Source organism: Pseudonaja textilis, chromosome 2, assembly GCF_049901715.1.
Source record: "Pseudonaja textilis isolate UNSWEBS1 chromosome 2, rPseTex1.2, whole genome shotgun sequence".
Classification (NCBI taxonomy): Eukaryota; Metazoa; Chordata; class Lepidosauria; order Squamata; family Elapidae; genus Pseudonaja; species Pseudonaja textilis.
In genome coordinates this window covers 131,421,214-131,441,333 of record NC_141991.1, presented here as the reverse complement: position 1 = coordinate 131,441,333, position 20,120 = coordinate 131,421,214, and the positions used below count along the sequence as shown (strand labels likewise).

Genomic DNA, 20,120 nt, shown 5'->3' with positions numbered 1-20,120 from the left:
TATATTTTTTATATGCTTGAGTAGATCATTATTCATCCATGCCATATCTAACCTTGACCAGGATTTATGTGGATTGGAGTAGAAGGTAAACGGGGTCACTTCTGGATTCAATTTCCTCCATGCATCTACTAAATCTAGTTCCTCATCAATATCAAAAAAACATTTAGGCAATGTATTTCGGGTTTTTTTTATATATTTTTTTAACAATTTTTTTTCAGTTTTTCACATTAAAAACAAAAATCTCTTTTTAGTGGACAACATATTTCCGGGTCATCACCTTTACATACAAATATGACAGCAATTATACATTCATATATGCATACTTAATTCTATTATTACCTTTTCCAATCCAAATTTTCAGTAAGGAGAGAAACAAACACATTAATTCTAGCTTCTTTCATTAATCTCAATCGAAACATCTTTTTGTTTCATTTCAATTATTTCAAATATAATCCTTTAATATTTATTTTAAAAATAAAGATAAACAATATGTGTTTGCCTAATAATAATAATGATAATGATAAAAAAGTTACCAATGTCTCTCCTTGCTTTTAATAGTTTATATTAACTTATTAATTTAGTTGGTTCTTTAGTCTGTCATATTCCCTTTCCATTACACATTCTTTTTATAAATTCTAGATTAATACAAATTTTAACACTAAAAAAAAAACAAGTATAGGTTTCCCCCCCTTTTACTGCAACTATACCTTTATTCCCTCATCTTTATTCCCAATAAACCATTATTTTTAAGAAGTTACAATAATAATCATTACATCTTTTCATTTGGATTCCGCAGCATATTTTCCCCCCTTGATTTTTAATAAGAGTTATCAGTATCTATATTACCCTATTTTCTAAATATTTTTAATTGCAGAAATATTCTTATTACCCCTTGTCACCCTGCAGAATCCCCTTTTTAATTCATCAACCATTATCTCTGAAAAAAACAATTTCTTTTCAACAATTTCTTTTATTTCATGCACCTGTTTCTTACTGCTTCTCCTCCCCCTCTTTTCCCCATATCCTTTCTCATTCCAGTTTATATCCCTCTCTTTCTTAATATCCTCCTTTCCCCTTTTCTGCTGGGTCTTTTTGCCTTTCCTGACTTCACAGGTATTCCCCCTTTTGATATTTTTGATCACTGGCATAATCCTGTTTATTATTAGAAATTGCATTAAAGTCGCCAATTATGCAGATCATAGGGTTGCCTAATTCTATTAATTTTGCATATGGAGTTTTATAGAACTCATTGTGATTTGTATCGGGGGCATATATCCTACTAGTAAAATCTTTTTGTTTTGTATAACCACCTCTACAATTAATATTCTTACAATCTTATTATAAATCAGTTTCGATTCTAATTCTTCTTTGATATACTGTACAATGCTACTCCTCTCTTTTTTTCCTCTGCTAGCGATGTGTATAGTTTCCCTAACTTTTTGTTTTGTAAATATTTCTGTTCTTGTGGTTTGATATGAATCTCTTGAAGACATATTATATCCAATTTCAGCTTTTCAAGTTTCAAAAGTACTTTTTTCCTTTTTGATGGATTGTTTAAACCATTAATATTTATAGAAGTCAGTGTTAATTCTTTCCCCATTCTTTCTTATTTTAAATGTTACCTCTCGTTGGTTTTGGCTATTGTTTGACTTCTGGTTTTGATTCCTGTTTCTTCTCGGGCGGATCTTTCACCTCTATCTTCTTTGTTTTGGTTTTCCTCTCGTTCTTTAGTTCTTTGTTGTATTTCTTCTTGACTTGGCATTTCCAATTCATCTCTGCTGCTTGTTTCCTCCTCTGATCCGCCCAGCTGTTCAAAGAACTCTTGTGCTTTATTTAGGTTATCAATTTTAATTCTTTCTGTTTAGGTTGTTATCAGATCATTTTTTTTCAGTTCACCTGATTTTAACAAAATCGTTCCAAGCTGTCAAAAGGAAATGGAACCTTCCAAAAATAACTTCTCAACTCTCACACCACACTCCGATTTTCCGTCAAGATTCCTCTTATTTTCTTATTTTCACTATTAATTTCACTATTGTCTCAGCATTCGAGGTGGTAGGTTAGAATGCTGCTGCCGATTTCCACTCTCCCCCCTTTCACCCTGGGTTTCCTTAGTCCACTTGATTGTTCTTTCAAACAATTGTCTATCTCAATTGTTATCCAAATGAATTGTAACCCAAATAAAGCTTCCGACCTCATGCGATCACCACCCCTTGGTCCACTGCCATCTCGCTGCTTCCTGCTAGCTAGTTTGTCGCATCTCCGGGTCTGGCGACACAGGCTGACTTCTTTCACCTTGGACTTCAGGCTCTCTTCTTCAATGTTTCAGGATCGCAACCTCCCAAACTGTCTCCAAGATTTTCTCCTTGCCTTGTCAATCCCTCCAGGATTGGATTTAAAGATAAATTTATTGTCATTGTACTCAGAACCTGAGAACAACGAAATAAGGTGCTCTTTCACAACATACAACTGAACAACACCAAAAGACATATACAAATAACAATGTAAAACAAATTAAAACAAATAACAGTTAAAAACTATACAACCAGGATATATATATGTTAAGACCACCAGATTCATAACTCTCTTGGACACTGCCAAGAACAGCCGTCCAGAGGCGAAAATCCCTGCTCAGGAGATCAGAGCAGATTTCTCCTGAACCGCCATGACACGACGTCACCCGGAAGTCCCCACCTCTGGATTGTATTTTCTATTTCATGTATACCACAAAGAAAAAATATAATAAAATAAAAACAGAGTTAATTTCCCCTTTTACTTCCCTTTGACCAATTTCAACCTAAAGCACTTATATAACCCTAACTCAACACTTTTTAAACATAATTAATACCAGTCACCCGTCATCATATTCTCTGTTTTCCTAATATCATTTAGTCATTAGCATATTTTAGAATATGTATGTATGTACTGTGTTTCTCCAACAATACGCCCCCTCATAAGAAGGCCCAGCATGTTTTCTAGGCATAAGGTGAAATTAAGCCCCACCCTCAAAATTTGGGCCTGTTTAAACTGTGTTTCCCATCATTTCTCACATCGCTTGAACTATACGAGGTGAAGAGAAATGGGGGGAAAGGCGGAGGGGGAAACTTGCCTTTAGGAGCCCCCCTGCAGGTAGCCTCGGCTAGAGAACCCCATGGGCAGACTTGCCTCTATCAACCGATAGAAGTGCCCTGCAGGCAGAGTCACCAGATGCTTCTATCGGCTGATACAAGTAGCCTCGTGAGGTGAGTGCATGTGGGGCGCTCTAGGTGGTGCTCATCTTATTCTATGGGCAAACTACAGGAAAGGGGTGAGGTAGGTACCATATTTGCACAAACCACGCCATAGACTGCAATATCTGTGCAGAAGCCAAAACTATATTTGTGGATTACCCTTCCCCTTGTACTGTCTGAAAAAGTGATGCCAAAATACTCCACCAACCATACAAGGGAGAGCTGAAACCGGACTCAACCACCTGTCAGTGGTCAGGCTGCAAGCAAAACCTTGAGAAGAAGGTAGGAGAAAGGCGGGCTGTTTAGCTTGCAGTTTTACGGACAGCAATCTCCGTGTTGCCCCTCGAAGCATACCTTCCCCCTCGAAGATGCTAGTGGATGGCAAGGGGCACAAAGATCCCCCTGACCTCCCTTTGAAACCAGTTGAACAATTGAGTAAACTGTGAGTTCCCTTAGTTGGCAGCCTAAGTGGAGGGGCCGGGAACTGCCCATTGCAGGTGATAGGTGGAATCAGCTTCTTTAGCGAGCCTCCTGCGAACCATTCCGTCCAAGTGCTTGCAGTGGGGAATCGGGGGTGGGGGGAAATAGGGCTATCTGAGGGGATGAAGAAGGGCAGGAGAAATGCAGCGGGAATCTTGAGATTGTCTGATATTTACTCTGACAAAGGTATATGTACACAATTGAGTTTGCAGTTGGTAATGTAGCCATGCCTCACCACGAGGCTGCTTCTATCAGCTGATAGAAGTGGCTGGTGATTCTGTCCTCAGGGTGCTTCTATCAGCTGATAGAAGTGGCCTCATGGTGAGGTGTGGCTGCCCACAGAGCGCTCCACGAGGCCGCTTCTATTGGCCGATAGAAGTGGCTAGTGACTCTGCCCTCGGGGCGCTTCTATCGGCCGATAGAAGTGGCCTCGTGGTGAGGTGAGTGCACATGGGGCGCTCTAGGTGGGGGTGCATGTGGGGGGAGGAAAATAAGTCACCCCCAAAAAGATAGACTAGCCGTTTTGGGGGGGCTCAAAAAAAAAATACGGCTCAGCCTTATTTTGTGAGAAACACAATATAAAAAGAAAGGATTAATAACAATAGAACCCTCTTAATATCACTCACTCCATCTTCATTTTTCTCATCTATAATTATCTAGTAATCTTAAGGTAATTCCTAATTTGAAGCTATAAACTTCAATTCTCCCCAGTCTATACAAAGATACATTCCCATGTGGTGTCCCCCTTTTATGCCATATCTAACCCTTATCTCTAAATCTCTCAGCCTTGTCATTTCTCTTAGTTTTAGCCAGCTTTCCCTTTACTAAGTTTTCCTGGCCTTTCCTCTTTATCCCTCTTTTTTTCCTCTAATATTACATTTATTTCCATCTGCCAGTCCCCCGTCTTTCCTCCCCCCCTTTCCTTTTCTCTTTTTTGAAATTTCTTCTTGTACAGCTTCTTCTGCTTACTCTTGGGAGTTTTTTCTCTTTTTTTATTATCCCTGTCATCAATATCTTAGTTTTAGTTCCTTTTGTGTCTTTTGGCAATGTCTCTGAATCTTCATGTCCATCTTGGCTATTTTCCTCTTCCTTTGGCTCCTCCTCTCTAAAATTCTTTTGTTTTGCTATAAATTGCATTACTTTTTCTGCCAGTGTGTCCAATAAACCCCTTCTTTCTTTTATCATTTCTTTCACAGTTTGCAGTTCCAACTTAAATTCTTTGCTTGCTTCTTCCATTTTTAATCAACTGGGGTGTTATTTATTTTATTAAAGTTAATTGTAATCCTTGCCAAGAGACTCCATTTATATCTCTTTTCCTTGTTGGTTCTTCTGTTTCCTTTGCTCAGTCAACCCCCCAACATACCCAAGATATTGCCTTCCTTTGTCCTCTTGCTGCAATCTCCCCCTTTTTCTTTTAAGCTTCTGGGGTTCTTGTTAATTTTGTTATAGCTCTTTTATAGTCCAGATTTTTATTTACCTAATGTTGTCGTCTTGTTTTCTATTCGCTGCTGTTGTACTCTCAAGTGAGGAATCTTTCTTTCTGCTTTTCGGGGTTATTAAAATAAAAGATTCAGTTTCTCTTGTGTGGATACATGCCACTCACCACTTCACCTCTCCAGCACACACTTAGGTCCCGGTAGCTTCCCACCTTCAGGGCAGCGATTAAAACTGCCGCTTCTCCCTGTCTTCCAGGGGAGTATACCAAGCCAGGGAGGGGAGATGCAGCTCCCCTCAACGCAGCTGGTAGTCTCCCCCTCTTCCCCCACCCCTCCGAGGTGGATCTGATGATTCAGTCCCGTAGGGACCCCTCCAACAGGGTAAGCACAGATCGAAACGTGCAAGATCGCGGTCTCCGTCTGTCTTCGACGGAAGTGCCACCAGAAGTCCCCCTAGCAAAAAAAGATTGTAGATCTTTTCTGCCTTTCCTTGAACTTTTTGTGCATAAAGAGAAAAAAAGAAAATGCTGGGAAAATGCAGATGGTTTCAATGGGAAGAGAAGCTCATCTGGAATCTATTTCTCTCAACCCCGGAAAATCCTGAGAATGAGACAGTCGTTATCTCTCACAACTTAGTTCTTGCTTTCAAACCGTTTTTCCTTTTAAGTGAGCAACCGTAATGAATTTGCAGCAAGCCTGGCTTTACTCTAAATTTATCCAGGAATCTTTCCCACCTTTTAAAATAAGAATATTTTTCTACTCATGAATTATTTAAGCTTTGTGCCTAACAGTTCGTTCTGCACATTCATGAGTCTACAAGAAATGAAGTTATATAGCAAGGAAATAGAGAGTGTTGATCAGAAAGCTTAAGACTATCTAAAGCAGAGGAGGAAGCCTTTGGTTCTCTAGATCAGGTCTGGGCAATTAATTTTCCCAAGAAACTAGGATTGTTGTGAAAGGATGAACCAATATACTTCTTTACATTTAACTCCTAATTTCTGATTGAGCTCATGTGGGCCAGACAAAGACAACTGAATGGCCAGATGTAACCTGGGGACATAAAATGCCCAAGTCTGCTCTAGATGTTGATAAAGAAGACCTGACACTAACCATGCTGGGTTCTGCAATTCATTATTTACTATGATTATCAGCAGTGTTTTTTAAAGTGTGGTTCAAAGGTTCCCAAATCCATCTCAGGTGTCTGCCAAATCTTTTTTTTTTTTTGGCAGACATTAAAGCTATTTGTAAAAATGTTGAACAGCATCAACATTAACAAAATCGCCATCAATCAATTGCAAAAGGTAGTTTTATTTGGAACAGCTTACATCTTGCAACAATACTTTTAATGGGATCCAACAACATCTACCTATTCCAGGTCCTGCGCTATCCCAAGTCCCAGTCAATAGATAACTAAAAATGCCAAATATAATCTAAACATCTAGCTAACTATGCAATCAACCATAATACACATTATGTCAACCAGAATCCTTGAAATCTCTAATACAAGCAGCCTCTATTCTTAATCTGTCTTCCATAGATCACTTCCTGAATGAACTCATCTATATTTAATAGAAATCAGAATGCATTCAGAGCTTGCTGTAAAAAGAAATGTGTGTGTGTGTGTGTGTGTGTGTCTATCTCTAGCTAGCTAGCTAAATTATAGACTTACACCAAATGTAATTAGTGGGAATTATATTTGTAAATCTGATTACATTTTGACCAGGAAATTCTATAATATACCATAACTATCCTCCTACAAAATTCTAGATGCTCCTTAAAAGAGATGGCAAGGTGGAAAATATAAATACAGGTAGCTCTTGACTTGCAATCATAATGGAGCCTTTTTTTGCAGCAGCAGCAGTAGTTAATCACCATGGTCATTCAGCGAATCATGTTTGTTAAATGAACACAGCAGTTGTTTAGCAAGCCCATTGTTAGCTATGGGGTCTTTGGATGAGAACCAAAACTAAATGGCAGTTTTCTGCAAAACTCTTGTAAATCAGTCATGTGACCAAATGACCATGGACACTGCAAACAGCCATAAACGGTGGTATGCTACTGGTTCGGGCCGGTTTGGTTGAACAGTAGTAAAAAAAAGCCGATGATCAGCTGAGGGGAGGGAAAAAATCCTCCGACAATCAGCTGAAAGGAGAAAAGTAAAGGGTCGGCCCTCCAACCCACCCCTGCTCCTTTCTCTTCTTTATCCTCTCAGCTGATTGGCGCTGCAGGTCTCAGCTGGTGTGGGGAAAGCTGCACACATTAGGCAAAGCACACCCACCAAGCCACACTCACCAAACAGGTGGTAAAACTATTTGAATCCCACCACTGGAGGGCTACCTGGTAATCGTGTTTTTTCCCCTTGTACTTTCTAGCACAATGAATCCCTCCCCATTCTGTTCATGTCAGAGGCATCGTTCAAAGTGCCTTCCGGTTGGAAGGATTAGGCGGTGACATCACCGTTGCTTTGGGGATGCCCATGGGGACTCCGTTTATGTGCCCGTCATGTGGAGCTGAGTGAATGACGGGAGTCACCCCACCACGCTGCAGTATTTGGGTCTTGAACACGGGCTTGCTAACCTCCAACTCAGCATCCTAACCATGTGAGCCACTGTGCTCTGGGTGCAATGAATGAGGAGTAAAAATTTCTTTAGGTTTTTCAACTATCTTTAGGTTTTTCAACTATCTTGCCTAGCATACAGCTGTGACTTCCTAGTGGTCTCTTGTCCAAATATTAATACTTGCTTAATAATTGAGTCCAAGGAGGATCAACTAGATGTTGACATCTGCTGAGGTTTCATAATGATCACTTAAGCCTAATACTGTCACACCATAATACTATAACATATTCCTCAGTTAGGTTACAATGCAGTTACTTACTGTTATATAAAACTGAGTCAGCAGGATCTAACTCCTGAATAATTTGTTTAGGTAATTTATGCTATGAGCCAGAGTCTACAGTAAAAACCAGAGTGCATTAATGTGTTTGGGGGAGATCTTGTCTACTCGTTTGTTTTATCTTAAAGTGAGGAAAATGTTTTAAGTCCCCCCCTCAGTAAAGCTATCATGGTGACATACAGCAAAAGATAAAACATTTTTAAAAAATGAAATAAAAATGTCTTCTCCAAATAATTCTAGAATCATAGCATGAATGCTACTTTGAGGAGGATATTCCATCTGTGCGTAAGAGGGAAAACCCTCCACTTTTTACTAACCCTATATACTTTAAATATTTGCAGGTGTCAGAGAGGTGGACAGAAAGTTTCAATGGTGAATAGAACATTTCTATGGTGAACAGAACATTTGGGCAGTTGAATCTTGAGTTTTAGAGTTTGGCACTAGTCTTGAAATGGTGGTGTAAACTAGACTGAGAGACAATGGCATTGATGAGAAAACTGGTGAAGGAACTCCATACTGTATACTTACTCCTATGTAACTGCTACAGTAAGTTGTACTGTAAAATGCTTCAAAAGCTGCTCTATGTGCAATACATTACAAAAATCTAATTTCATTCCTCAGAAAAACAAATTGCATCTTTTTTAATGAAAAAACTCATGCCACATTTTTACCAGCTTCAAAGCATGGCTATTCAAACTTCATTTTTAGTGTGGATCCCTGAAACAAACACTTCTGAAGTTTTAGTGAAGCTTGGGTTGGATGAATTTACAGCACTAGGGTTTGAAAAACTCAGTACAGCCATCTGGTGGATGAAAGAAACCAAACAGGGTAGCAAACGTTAATTGGGTTTTGGAAAAGAAATGTAATATTTTGAAGAAGGAATAGGAAAGGCTGCTTGGACTGAAAAGCTGATCATCATTCTCAGAGTAAGTACTTTGCAAGAAAATAAGTACCCAGAAACCTTGGAATAAGTCTGCCTACCTCTTAGGAAGCAGGAGTATTGAACTTTTCAGCTATGATAAAATCCAGGAGCCTTTGAGGTAACTGTCATTAGTTAAGGCTGATGCTAAAACAACAGCGTGAGAAAGCATGCTTTTGATGTTAAAGAACAGTCCTCTAGTGCAAATTAAAGGCTTTCTAGCTTAATTAAATTCAAAACTTATGTGCAAGGTCTTCCATTGATCTCATATGCATGGATTTGGACATGTATGCAGTTCTTCAATTGGGAAAGTAACTCCTAAGAATTTCCTATTTGATTTTTATCTCCCTGAGAATTATTATTTTGCAAAAAAAAAAAACAAAAACCCAAATTGATTTGTATTAATCAATATATGAAAATAGCTCTTAATGTATAATGTATTGCCAACAGGCCACATAGGGTTGATATATAATTTCTTATTGGTTTTAGAATCAGTATAACACCAAGACCTATTTTTTACATCATAATAAAGCCATAATGTGATTTTGGCTTAGCACAATATAAGAAATCTACTGTTGTGGCTCATTCAGCAAACTGGGATTAAATTAAACAAAGTCTAGGGGAATGTGCTGATTTGCACTTGTAATTTTGGTCTACTAAAGCATATCCTAGCCTGACTCCCTTCCTAAGTGCTGGACTACAATTACAGTTATCCATAATTGGCAGAATTAATGGGAGTTGCAATGTAACATACTGCAACCTGAAGACACCAGACAAAAGAAGGCTAGTCTGCTGCAATATAGATAATTGTGTAGTATTTTGGAAGTAAAGTATTTTCTGATCTTGGGAATCTTGCCTATGGTGGCCTCAAAAGAGCCGTCAAATTTCTTCCTTATTCTTGGTAGGAGACATAAGTTGGTAATCATTAATAACTGTTCATTCTTCACCTTCAGGTCTTACTACGAGAACTTTCCAGGTTTCATTGCAACCAAACTGCGGCCAAATGAATTATGTACAGCTACTTCTTGGAAGGTAGTCCTTGACTTAGGACCAATCATTTAGCTCTAAGTTAAAACAGCACTGAAAAAAACTGAGTTGCAACCTGTCCTTGCAGTTGTAAGAGCCATGGTGGTTCAGTGGTTAGAATGCAGTATTGCAAGCTAACTCACTGCTGATTCCAGGAGTTCGATCCTGACCAGCTTAAGGTTAACTCAGTCTTCAGTCCTTCTGAGGTCGGTAAAATTAGGATACAGATTGTTGGGGGCCAATATGCTGACTCTGTAAACCACTTAAAGAGGGCTGTAAAGCACTATGAAGTGGTATATAAGTCAAAGTGCTACGGCACTTACGACTGTCGCAACAACCCAATGGTCATATGATTAAAATTTGGATACTTGGCAACCAGCATGGAATAATGACAGTTGCAGCATTTTGGGGTCATGTAATCATCATTTGCTTCTTTCCAAGATGCTTCTTCCAAGCAAAGTCAATGGGGAAGCTGGATTTGCTTAATAATTCACTTAACAACTTCAGTGATTCACTTAACAACCCTGGCAAAAAAAGGCTGCAAAATTGGGCATGACTTACTTAAGCTTGCTTAGCAGTGGAAGTTCTGATTACAATTATAGTCATAAGTCAAGGAGTAAATGATCCCATTTTCATTTGACTGAGATCTTGCAGCATAGAGAATTAGAAAGGAGGGCATGTTTGACTGTTCCTTGCCACGTCTGACAAGCAGCTTGGGATGCAACTTTCTCATGTTTATTTGGAATAAGCTTTACTGAATGTAGCGAAACTGCTTCTAGAGCAAATATGCAAAGAAATATAAAATATTTATGAAATTAAACACTCGTCTTTGTTGTATGCTGTGGAATTTAGGATTACATATTTTGAATGTATTTTTTGTTTGTTCATACTCAATTTATATAAACAAACCCATTTATTTAAAATTGCTCTAATACAAATATTGCACTACAATGAGCTTAGTTTATATCTGGCTGGAAGTTGTTTTCCTTGGGAGAAGAATAATTTTGTGAATGAGAGACTGGGAAGATGTTTAACAGATCAAGAAGGCAGAATGTAAATTTTTAATTTAAAATTTTAATTTAACTTAGTGACTAAGGATCTCTTCTGTAGTGACATTCTAATTTTGGAGCATCTCTCTGGATATCATAACGCTTCAGAAGAATGTATGCATTTTTAAGTGTTTACTTCTCTTAGGTGTGGTGGCGGAGTGCTTAAAATGCAGTTTTGCCGATTAACTTTGCCCACTGCCAACTGCCTCAAAGTTAACTCAGCCTTCCGAGATTGGTAAAATGAGGACCCAGATTGTTGTGGTCAATATGTTAACATTTGTAAATCAGAGAGGGCAGTAAAGTAGTATGAAGTGGTATATAAGTCTAAGTGCTATTGCTAGTTGTATTGCATTTGTATTTTTTTTTAGCTAGCAATTATACTTGATCAAACACAAGAGCCTATTTTGTGGCAGTAAGGGCAATGAAGCAACAATACTTCTTTGACCTTATTGAGTCCTCAGATAGACAACTTTGTTTAAGGTGATCTGCATTCTCCTAGGGAAGGAGGACTCTGAAGTCTGTCTACAAGGACGAGTGGAGGCATTTTCACAGCATTTGTTGGACAAAATCACATCGTTCCAAGTTGGATGCCAATTTTGATACAGGTCCAAGGGAGATGCTGAGATACAGTCTTGATTGATTATCTGGGAACGGTTTGATGCTGTTGAACCAGTGATGGATTTCAAAGTGGTTTACCATCAGTTTGTGGCCATGGCTTGGTGGGCACACTTTGTGCATGTGCACACTTTGTGTGCACACATGCACCAAACACATGCTTTGCACATGCGCAGAGGCTTTCCTATTCACAACCTGCAATCCTGCACTTTCCCAGCAGCTTCAACAGCTGACATGCGGCAATCTGTGCTGTGCAAAGCTGCGCTTCAAAAGCAGGAGATAAGGGTCAGTGTGGGAGTGCAGGCGGGCGGGTGGGCCCAACTGCAGAGCATTGGAGAGACTCAGAGTGAACAGGCTCTCTGCCAGCTGATCTTCAGTGTTACCGGTATGCAAGAACCAGGCCGAACCAGTAGAATAGTACCACTGTGTTGGACCTGAGGAAGTGGACCAGGTGCTTAGAACAGTGAGCCTGGCCATCTGCTCCTTAGACCCATGCTAGGTAAGGCTGCCCAAAAGGTGTTGTGTCATTGGATCTTAGTAGTGGTTCATTCTTCCCTGAAAGAGGGGGTTGGAACAAAACATCATTGATTTGTCCCCCTCCTCAAAAAGCCATCACTGGATCCTACTACACTGGACAACTTTTGTACAGTATTATGGAGAAAGTGGTTACAAAGCATCTTTAAAGCCCTTGATGAAGCAAATTATCTGGACTCCTTTCAGTTGGGATTAAGGCCTGGACTTGGGACGGAAATAGCACTGATCATGCTTTTGGGTTATCTGTGCTGGGAATGGGACGAGGTAGTCCATCTGTCCTTTCTCTCCATAATCTCTTGCCAGCCTTTCATACCACTGGCCATGGTATCTTTCTGGCACGGCTCTTTGGGCTGGGAATGGGTGGCACAGTACTGTGCTGGTTCTTTTCCTTCTGCGGAGCTGGTACCAGTACACAGTTGGCGTTATTTGGAAATAAGAGATCCTGCCCTCAACCCTTATGTGCAGTTCCACAGAGTTTGGTACTTTCTCCAATCCTATGAAGCTGCTGTGTGGAACAATCTGTTGCCATGGGATGAGGTATCATCAGTATGTTGATGATACTTAATTATATATCTCCACACCTGGAAAATTATTCTAGTTTCCTGGAGGCTGTAGGGATTTGGATGGGGAACAACAGGCTTCAGCTGAACCCTGGCAAGACTAAATGGATCTAGGTTTGTGGTCCTTCTGGCTTTGGGACTTTATCACCTTTGGTTTTGGATGAGGTGGTTATGGAACAGTCCAGAGTAATGGGGACAGTCTGAAATCTGGGGCTCCTTCTCGACTCTTCACCTCTTCTTGAGAAGCAGGTAGCAATCATGGCTAGCAGAGAGTTTGCACAGTTTCATGTTGTATACCAGTTGCATCCTTTCTTGGATTGTGAGGCTGTACCCACAATCATTCATGCCTTGGTCATCTCTGGAATGGATTATTATAATGGACGGTATAAGGGGCTGCCCCTGAAGACTATTTGGAAGCTTCAACTAGTGCAGAAGGTGGCTGCACAGATATATATGTCCCTCAGAGGGCACACATGATGCCTCCATTTGCCAGTTTGTTTTCAGGTGCAATTAAAGGTGCTGGTTTTGACCTTTAAAGTCCTATATGGCATGGGGCCAGGGTATTTGAGGAACCATCTTTTCCCAATGACATCTACCCATCCCACCAGGCCAGACAGGAAGGCTACCCTCTGGGTTCTGTCATCACCCACCCATGTGCGCGCACACACACACTCACTTTCAAGTGAGGTTAGCTCATTTCTGAAAACTTGAGAAAGGTCTTTACAAAATTGATTTTGGGGTTGGGGGTGGCTGGAAGATGGCTGCATATTAAGTGAAGTTTGTCCTTTTTTTCCCTCGGGTTTTATGTTTAACTGCTTCCTTTATCTATTTATTTGTTTTTAGGCTGTTATGGAGTTAACAGTTGCTGTATACGGCCAAGAGTTATGTGTTTGTGTGATGGGCGGCTGCATAAATACGCTAAATAAACATGAATGTAATTGTGTAACGACGGGATAGATAACAACTCGTAAAGCGGTATGCTTTTTCCCCCGCTCTCAGCACAGAACACGTACAACAGCTCCTTCAACTCCCTTCCTCCGCCCACTGCCTTACAGAGCGCCACGCCCCCTCGCCTCTGTGGCCACACCCCTTAACAGCCGGTCGGTTTTTTTTTTTCCTGTTCCGTTCCTCGCGGCAGCGCTGCGGCGTGACGTCACGCGCTGTAACGTAACCCCTTTCATCAGGGCTGCAGCGACAACAACAAGGAAGTGGTGGAGCGAGGAGGGTCGCCGCCGTTGCTAAAGCTAGCGAGTCGCCTAAACCTTTCGTAGTCGGGTGAACCGTCCTTCTCGTTCGTTCGTTTGCAACGCCGCCATCATGAACAGCAAAGGCAAGAGGCTGATTTCCTCCTCCTCCTCCTTCCTCTCCTCCCCCCACCCATCACCATCACAACCCCACCCAACCGCCTCACCTTTAGCAGGGTCGCTGCTCCTTTAAGGCTACCGCCGCAGTGTTGTTATGTGCGGGCCTAGTCAATGACTGACGGCAGCCCTGACCAATAGAAAGCCGGGAGAAGTCGTGGGTGGAAGGCAATGGGGGGGAAGGGCTCAGGTTAGGTGGCTATGACGTAACCTTCCTTGGCAGGTTGTTAACCCTTTGGCTGCTGCTACCGGAACGGGTGTTCGTGGGCCAAAAGAACCCTCTCCTTTCCCTGGATTTCCAGATGTTCGCCGGAAACACGCGAGTCCGGAGGGAACCGTAGAGTGAAAGGATTGTTTTGGTTTTTTTTAATGGGGGCACCGTTTCTCTGGGAATGGAGTCCCTAGTGCAACATGCACGTGAAAACTCTGACATTTGGGAAGAAGGGTAGAGAGCCGGGAGCTTTAGGGGTGGGTGGGTGGGTGGGGAGGATCGCAGCTTTGACAAGTAGAAAGTCCCTTTGAAGTCAATCGTTTGGTGGGAGCTCCCCTTATGGCCAAGGACTGCAATGGGCAGGCATGGGGCCTAATACTGCTGTTAGTCCTGAAAGAGGATTTAGATAGCCAAAGTTCCTCTGCGGTTCCAGAACTGATAGCCAACCATTTCTCTTCCCCATACACAATCCCTGATGTTACATGGGATGCTTGGAAATTTAAACACCAGCCCAGGGACCGAGGGGCATGCATCGTTTGCTCCTATCAAAAGGTGGCTCTGTCTCATAACATCCCTTTGCTTCCTTTGCAAATTTAAATAAAGAGGCTGGATGGAGACTGGAGTGATAACTAAAGGGAAATGGTGTTTGATCCTTAGGGAAAGGGTTTGACACCAGAGCCTGCCCTCTGCCTGTTGAGTAAAATGGGAAAGAAATGAACTATGAATCTCAGAATGCAGAAGCAAATTGCAAAATTGCGGGAAGGGTTCACATTTGTGTCTTCTTTTGCTCCTTATTAGGTGTTGCCCTGCATTTAATTCATTACTTCCTGGACGTATGGGGACTGGACAGGAGACAGACTGTATCTGTCCTCAATGTGGAAGGGATTGCCACTCTCGAATTGGCCTTTTTAGCCACACTAGATGCTGTTTAGGTCCTCTTTTCAGAACATGATACCATGGCCTCCTGAGACTGAAGGATGCCAATCAATTCCTGGACGAGAGATGTAATTTGATTAGCAAGTCCTAAAAGGAAGGAATACATACAAATCAAGGCTCAGGATCATCCCTGGATGGGGGGGCATGTAAGAGTTGGTTAAAAACTATGCCGATAGTCTGGTCCTTTTCAGGAAGCAAACCTGGCTAGATTTAGGGTTGCGTTTGAACTAGTGGTATACCCAAGCTTACAGTTTTTACTTCTCATGAATTAAAAAAAAAACTGATTTGGTAGGTTTCAAACATTGCTCTAAATGGGATAGCCTGTGTCTGTTTAAATCCAGCCCATTCCAAAATGAAATATGTACAGTTCAGTACTGTTCTTAAAATGTGCATTGTGGCAGTATAAGCTGTGGAGATAAAAGTACAAAACATTGATTAAAAAATTCTGAGTAATCTTAAAGTATTACGGTCTCTTGAGCTCAGAATATGAACTATTTGGACTTAAGTGACTCTGAGTCACAAAGCTTATTAAATAGTCCCTAGTAAAAGGGAATCCATTTAGCTTATAAATTTATAAATGGTTATAAATTGATGTATTAACTGTGTATGTCCTTTACTTATTTCTCATTGCATCCTATGACTCTTTTCAATACATGATTAATTGCTACCTACCTACCAAATATCAGTTCAACTCTTTTAAGCCACAAAAACAGTCTGACTGCTTGAGCATACCACCCAAATGAAAGCTATGTGCTCAGGGATGGGCAACTTAATGAGTGAGCCTACATAAAATTTAAAGTATAGGAAACTGGAGAGTAATGTCTAGTTTTTTATAAAATCGAGCTCCTTATAGCTGAATTCAGCCTATGGTTCCTTTGATTGTGTTTGTGGCAGGAATGAGTTTAACTACTTTGGCAACAGCAAAAGATAGCCAGTTTATTTGGGGTATGTGTATGTGAGAGGGGTAGAATCCTAAAATCTGGGTAAAGTTGCTATATGTGCAGTACTGTATATATTGGAAGAAATACCCATGCACCCTTGCAACTATCAAGCAAGCAACTCATTGGTTTTGCTTGTTGATAGTTAAATCAGTGGGTTTAAAATAGCTTGGGTATCCAATGGAGAGAATGGATAAGCAGTTAATTTCTTGTTGACTTCTGAAAAATATTTGTGGTGCCCATGAGATGGCACTGTCCATTTAAAAATACAATTGTAAAAATACAATTATTGACTACCTTTGTTCTTAGTGGGAAAGCTGGTTTGAATGATATCGTCTGGATGTCATCTATGGAATTTTGCATATTAAAGGACAAAAACACCCGTTTGGTTCTTTTGCTGTTTAGATATTGTTTTTGAAGCTTTTTCTTTCTTTCAGACAAAGCTCCCAAAGGAGGGATTTTTCTTTATTTCATATACTTCCAGGTCCTTTTACAGGAAAGACAATTGTGCTGACATTGATTAATTTCTTCTCTTAGGTCAATACCCTACACAGCCTTCCTATCCAGTTCAATCTCCTGGTAATCCATCTGTGTTCCCACAGACCATACCACTTCCTCAGGCTCCACCTTATTCTGATGCCCCTCCTGCCTACTCAGAAGTATGTACTCCAATCGCTTTCTGTTGCACGAAATAAGATAAGTTTCTGGATCAGATCAAAAACATCTTTTCACTTGCTAAAATAACACCTGTGACTGATAATTGATGATCCAGATAGGTTACTACCATGCCAGCTGATTTAGTGACAAGGACTTTCCCTAGAAGGCTTCCAATTATTTTGGAGGTAGTTTTGCCAAATGTTTCTATTGTTTGAGTTGTGATTTCATCATACGCAAATTATAGATCTGGCTGAGCACTTCAAATATAAGCAGGGTCAGCATGATGACCAAGATACACATTGCCAGAAGCAGAAGTATGTAACTTCAGCTTTAGTTGAATGTAAATGAAAAGAACGTTTTATTTTGAATCTCTTTTACTTTTCAAACTGCAGAATCTGGCATTTATTACTAAGTAGTTGGCCTTTGGTTGAGGTACTCTTTTAAGTTGAAAGTTTTACAAGGCAAAGGGCAAATGAGGGAAAGCTATACACTTTGTATGTCCTGCTGTGAACTTCCCAGAAACATTTAGCCAGCTGGTCTACATTGATTTATTTTTGTTTAGATTTCGGAAGCTTATTTCCACTATCAGTGGCAAAACATCTTCCTAAGTAGAACCAGAGCTTTGAGAAGGAAAACTTCTGAGTATCTACCCATAAGGAATGCTTTATGTGTACTTTCTTCCTCAGCTGTACCGCCCAAGTTTTGTACATCCCGGAGCTGCCACCGTACCTACCATGTCTGCAGCTTATCCTGGTGCTTCACTGTACCTCCCTATGGCTCAGTCTGTAGCTATGGGGCCAATGGGCTCTTCAGTTCCAGTGGCTTTTTATCCTGTTGGCCCGGTCTATCCTCCTGGATCTGCTGTACTTGTGGAAGGTGGCTTTGATGCTGGAGCAAGGTTTGCAACCGGTGCTCCTGGCAACATCCCTGTAAGTAGGCACCGAATATTGTATTTGCTTTCTGTGAATAGAGGATTATGAAAGTAGTCCCCCTTCCTACTTTTCCTGGTGGTAATGGCATATTACCATCTGTGCGCAATTACCAAGATGCCAATAAAACCATCCCCACCCCCCCATATTGTAAGATTGTGAATGCAAAGTACCTGCAAGGGTTTTAAGGATTTTTGGCCTCGAGTATTAATGTGATATAAACTCTTTGAGATAAGGCAGGGGGAAAGCCCGCGAGGGTCCAGTGTCACTTATGTTTTTATCTCTCTAGGCATTAGTGAGAATGATAACATGAATAAAATTCCTTGAGCTCAAGGTGACACTGGGGCTTTTTCTTGAGGATGCTGTGATTTTTCCTGTAGCGATGTCATCTTTATTGAGGAATTGCCCTTTTGAAAGGATAGCCCGCTTGGTTTGCAAACCTAACTCATCTGCAGAATTGTCGGGGAGGCAGGTTAAAAAATGAATAAATCCTAGCCTGCTATAGTTTAGTCACCCAACCATAATTTGAAAAAAAAAAATCCAGCTTAGTGTTAACTCGTGCATCCTGGAAGCCCATGCAAGAAGCTTGCTAAGACTGCTGCTTGCAGCCCAGCCTGGCAGCCTCTGTCAAAACTGTGGTCTGCGCTTTGTTAGCCTTGTCATATGGCATCCCTCTAATATGTTGCTGTTGTTCTCTTTCAGCCTCCTCCTCCTGGCTGTCCTCCCAATGCAGCCCAGCTGGCTGTCATGCAGGGTGCCAATGTGCTAGTGACGCAACGGAAGGGCAACTTCTTCATGGGGGGCTCCGATGGTGGTTACACCATCTGGTGAAGGAAGGGGGGGGGGGGCGCTACATTGGTGTAAAGGAACGACATCACATACTGTCAGCACTTCTCACAATGTAACCGCTTTAGTCGTATTAACCTGGAGTTGCAATTTAGACACATGATGATGCAGGGTGTCTTCCTGGTGCCCTGACCCTTCAGGCACTTTTTCTTTATTAAAAAAACAAAAAAGCAAATTTTAAAATACAAAACCATGCAATGGTAGGAGTGCCTCTCTTAAACCTTGGGGGTTAAATTGTGAAATGAATGTGAGCTAAGCTGTCCCTCAGATTTCCCTTTAGTTCCACCAGAGAGTGCTTGTCACTGCAGCTCTCTTCCTCTGTGTCTGGCTTTTATTAATCAACTATATATAAAAACGGGGCTGGGATTGGGGATGAGAAAAGGTCGGGGGTGGGAGGAACGGAAGTTGGGAGACAACTGGCTTCCACGTATCAAACGTACCAAGCTTGCAGATCAGATAATACCTGTTGCCAATGACTAGGACTAAGACCCATCTTTCCTTTTCCTTAGAATCAATGGTGCTGGGGAGAAAGATAGTCAGACATAATGTTTTTTTGGGGGGGAGGGTGGGGGGCATCTGTGTTAGATGCCTGTTGGAAGAGTATGATAGGGGGAGGCTCAGTTTTCCATTTCAGAACCCCTCGGTTGGTTCCTTCTACTCACCTTTGCTCTCTGTTCTTTTGCTAGGAAAGTATGCAGCTAGAGCGATGTCCCAGGATGTCCTTTTTTATATATTCTTAAGTGATCTTGGACTCCTTTGCACATTAAAAAATCTAACTGAAGCCATGTTTTGGTGCCAGAAATACAACATTTCATTAAATGCTTCCTGTATGTTTCAACAAACAAAACAAAAGAGCTTAAAATGAAAACCATTTTTTTAAAAAGGGTGTGGGGGAGGGAAGCAACCCAGTGTCGTAATAACAAAAACCCTTTAAGTGGAATGTTATTCGGGCTAGAGAGACAAAAAAAAAATGTCTGGTAGATGTCAATCAGTGTGCAAGTTTGCTGGATTGATGGGTTTTTTTTTTTTTGCTTTTGTTTTTTTTTTAGATGCAAACATTTAAAAAGTGACTTGGGTACAATGAAGTCTTATTAGGATTAAGAATATTTCAGGGATCCTCAATCTTTTGTTGTTGTTGTTGTTGCTTTTGTTTTTATGAATTAAAAAATTATCAGATTTGGTGAATATATTTTATCTTAATTTTCTGTGTGTTGTATGTGTCATGGTCATCCATACAGCTGACTGTTAATGGAAGGTTGGGATTCTAGGTCTCTCTGTAAACACTGTGGTGCACTTAACTTGTGGACTTTTTATACTAAAAACAAGTAGAATAAAGGCTATTTTGAAAATTTGAATAAAGTGACAAAGTTGAATTTAGCCTCTTAAATTCCTGTCCATTATAATGCTGCAAGTTTTTAAAATTGATTTTGCCTTTGTATCTGTTCCTTTGTTCACTTTGCTGTCAGTGTGAAAAAATATAAACTGTATGATATAGGGGATG

General features: G+C 40.7%; 2 protein-coding genes across 2 annotated transcripts in view; one reads left to right on the top strand and one right to left on the bottom strand.

The window, feature by feature from the left end:
- Nucleotides 1-14,171, bottom strand: part of POU6F1 (POU class 6 homeobox 1) — a 55,684-nt gene extending 41,513 nt beyond the window's left edge. Inside the window, exon 1 of the mRNA XM_087925298.1 lies at nucleotides 14,153-14,171. The gene's annotated coding sequence lies outside the window, so the exon portion shown is untranslated. The remainder of the gene's footprint in view (nucleotides 1-14,152) is intronic.
- DAZAP2 (DAZ associated protein 2) lies at nucleotides 13,914-19,992 on the top strand. Its single transcript, XM_026714667.2, has 4 exons — nucleotides 13,914-14,071; nucleotides 16,725-16,846; nucleotides 17,531-17,773; nucleotides 18,476-19,992. The coding sequence occupies exons 1-4, from the start codon at nucleotides 14,059-14,061 to the stop codon at nucleotides 18,602-18,604; spliced, it is 507 nt and encodes a 168-aa protein (XP_026570452.1). The 5' UTR covers nucleotides 13,914-14,058; the 3' UTR covers nucleotides 18,605-19,992.
- Nucleotides 19,993-20,120: the final 128 nt, after the last annotated feature.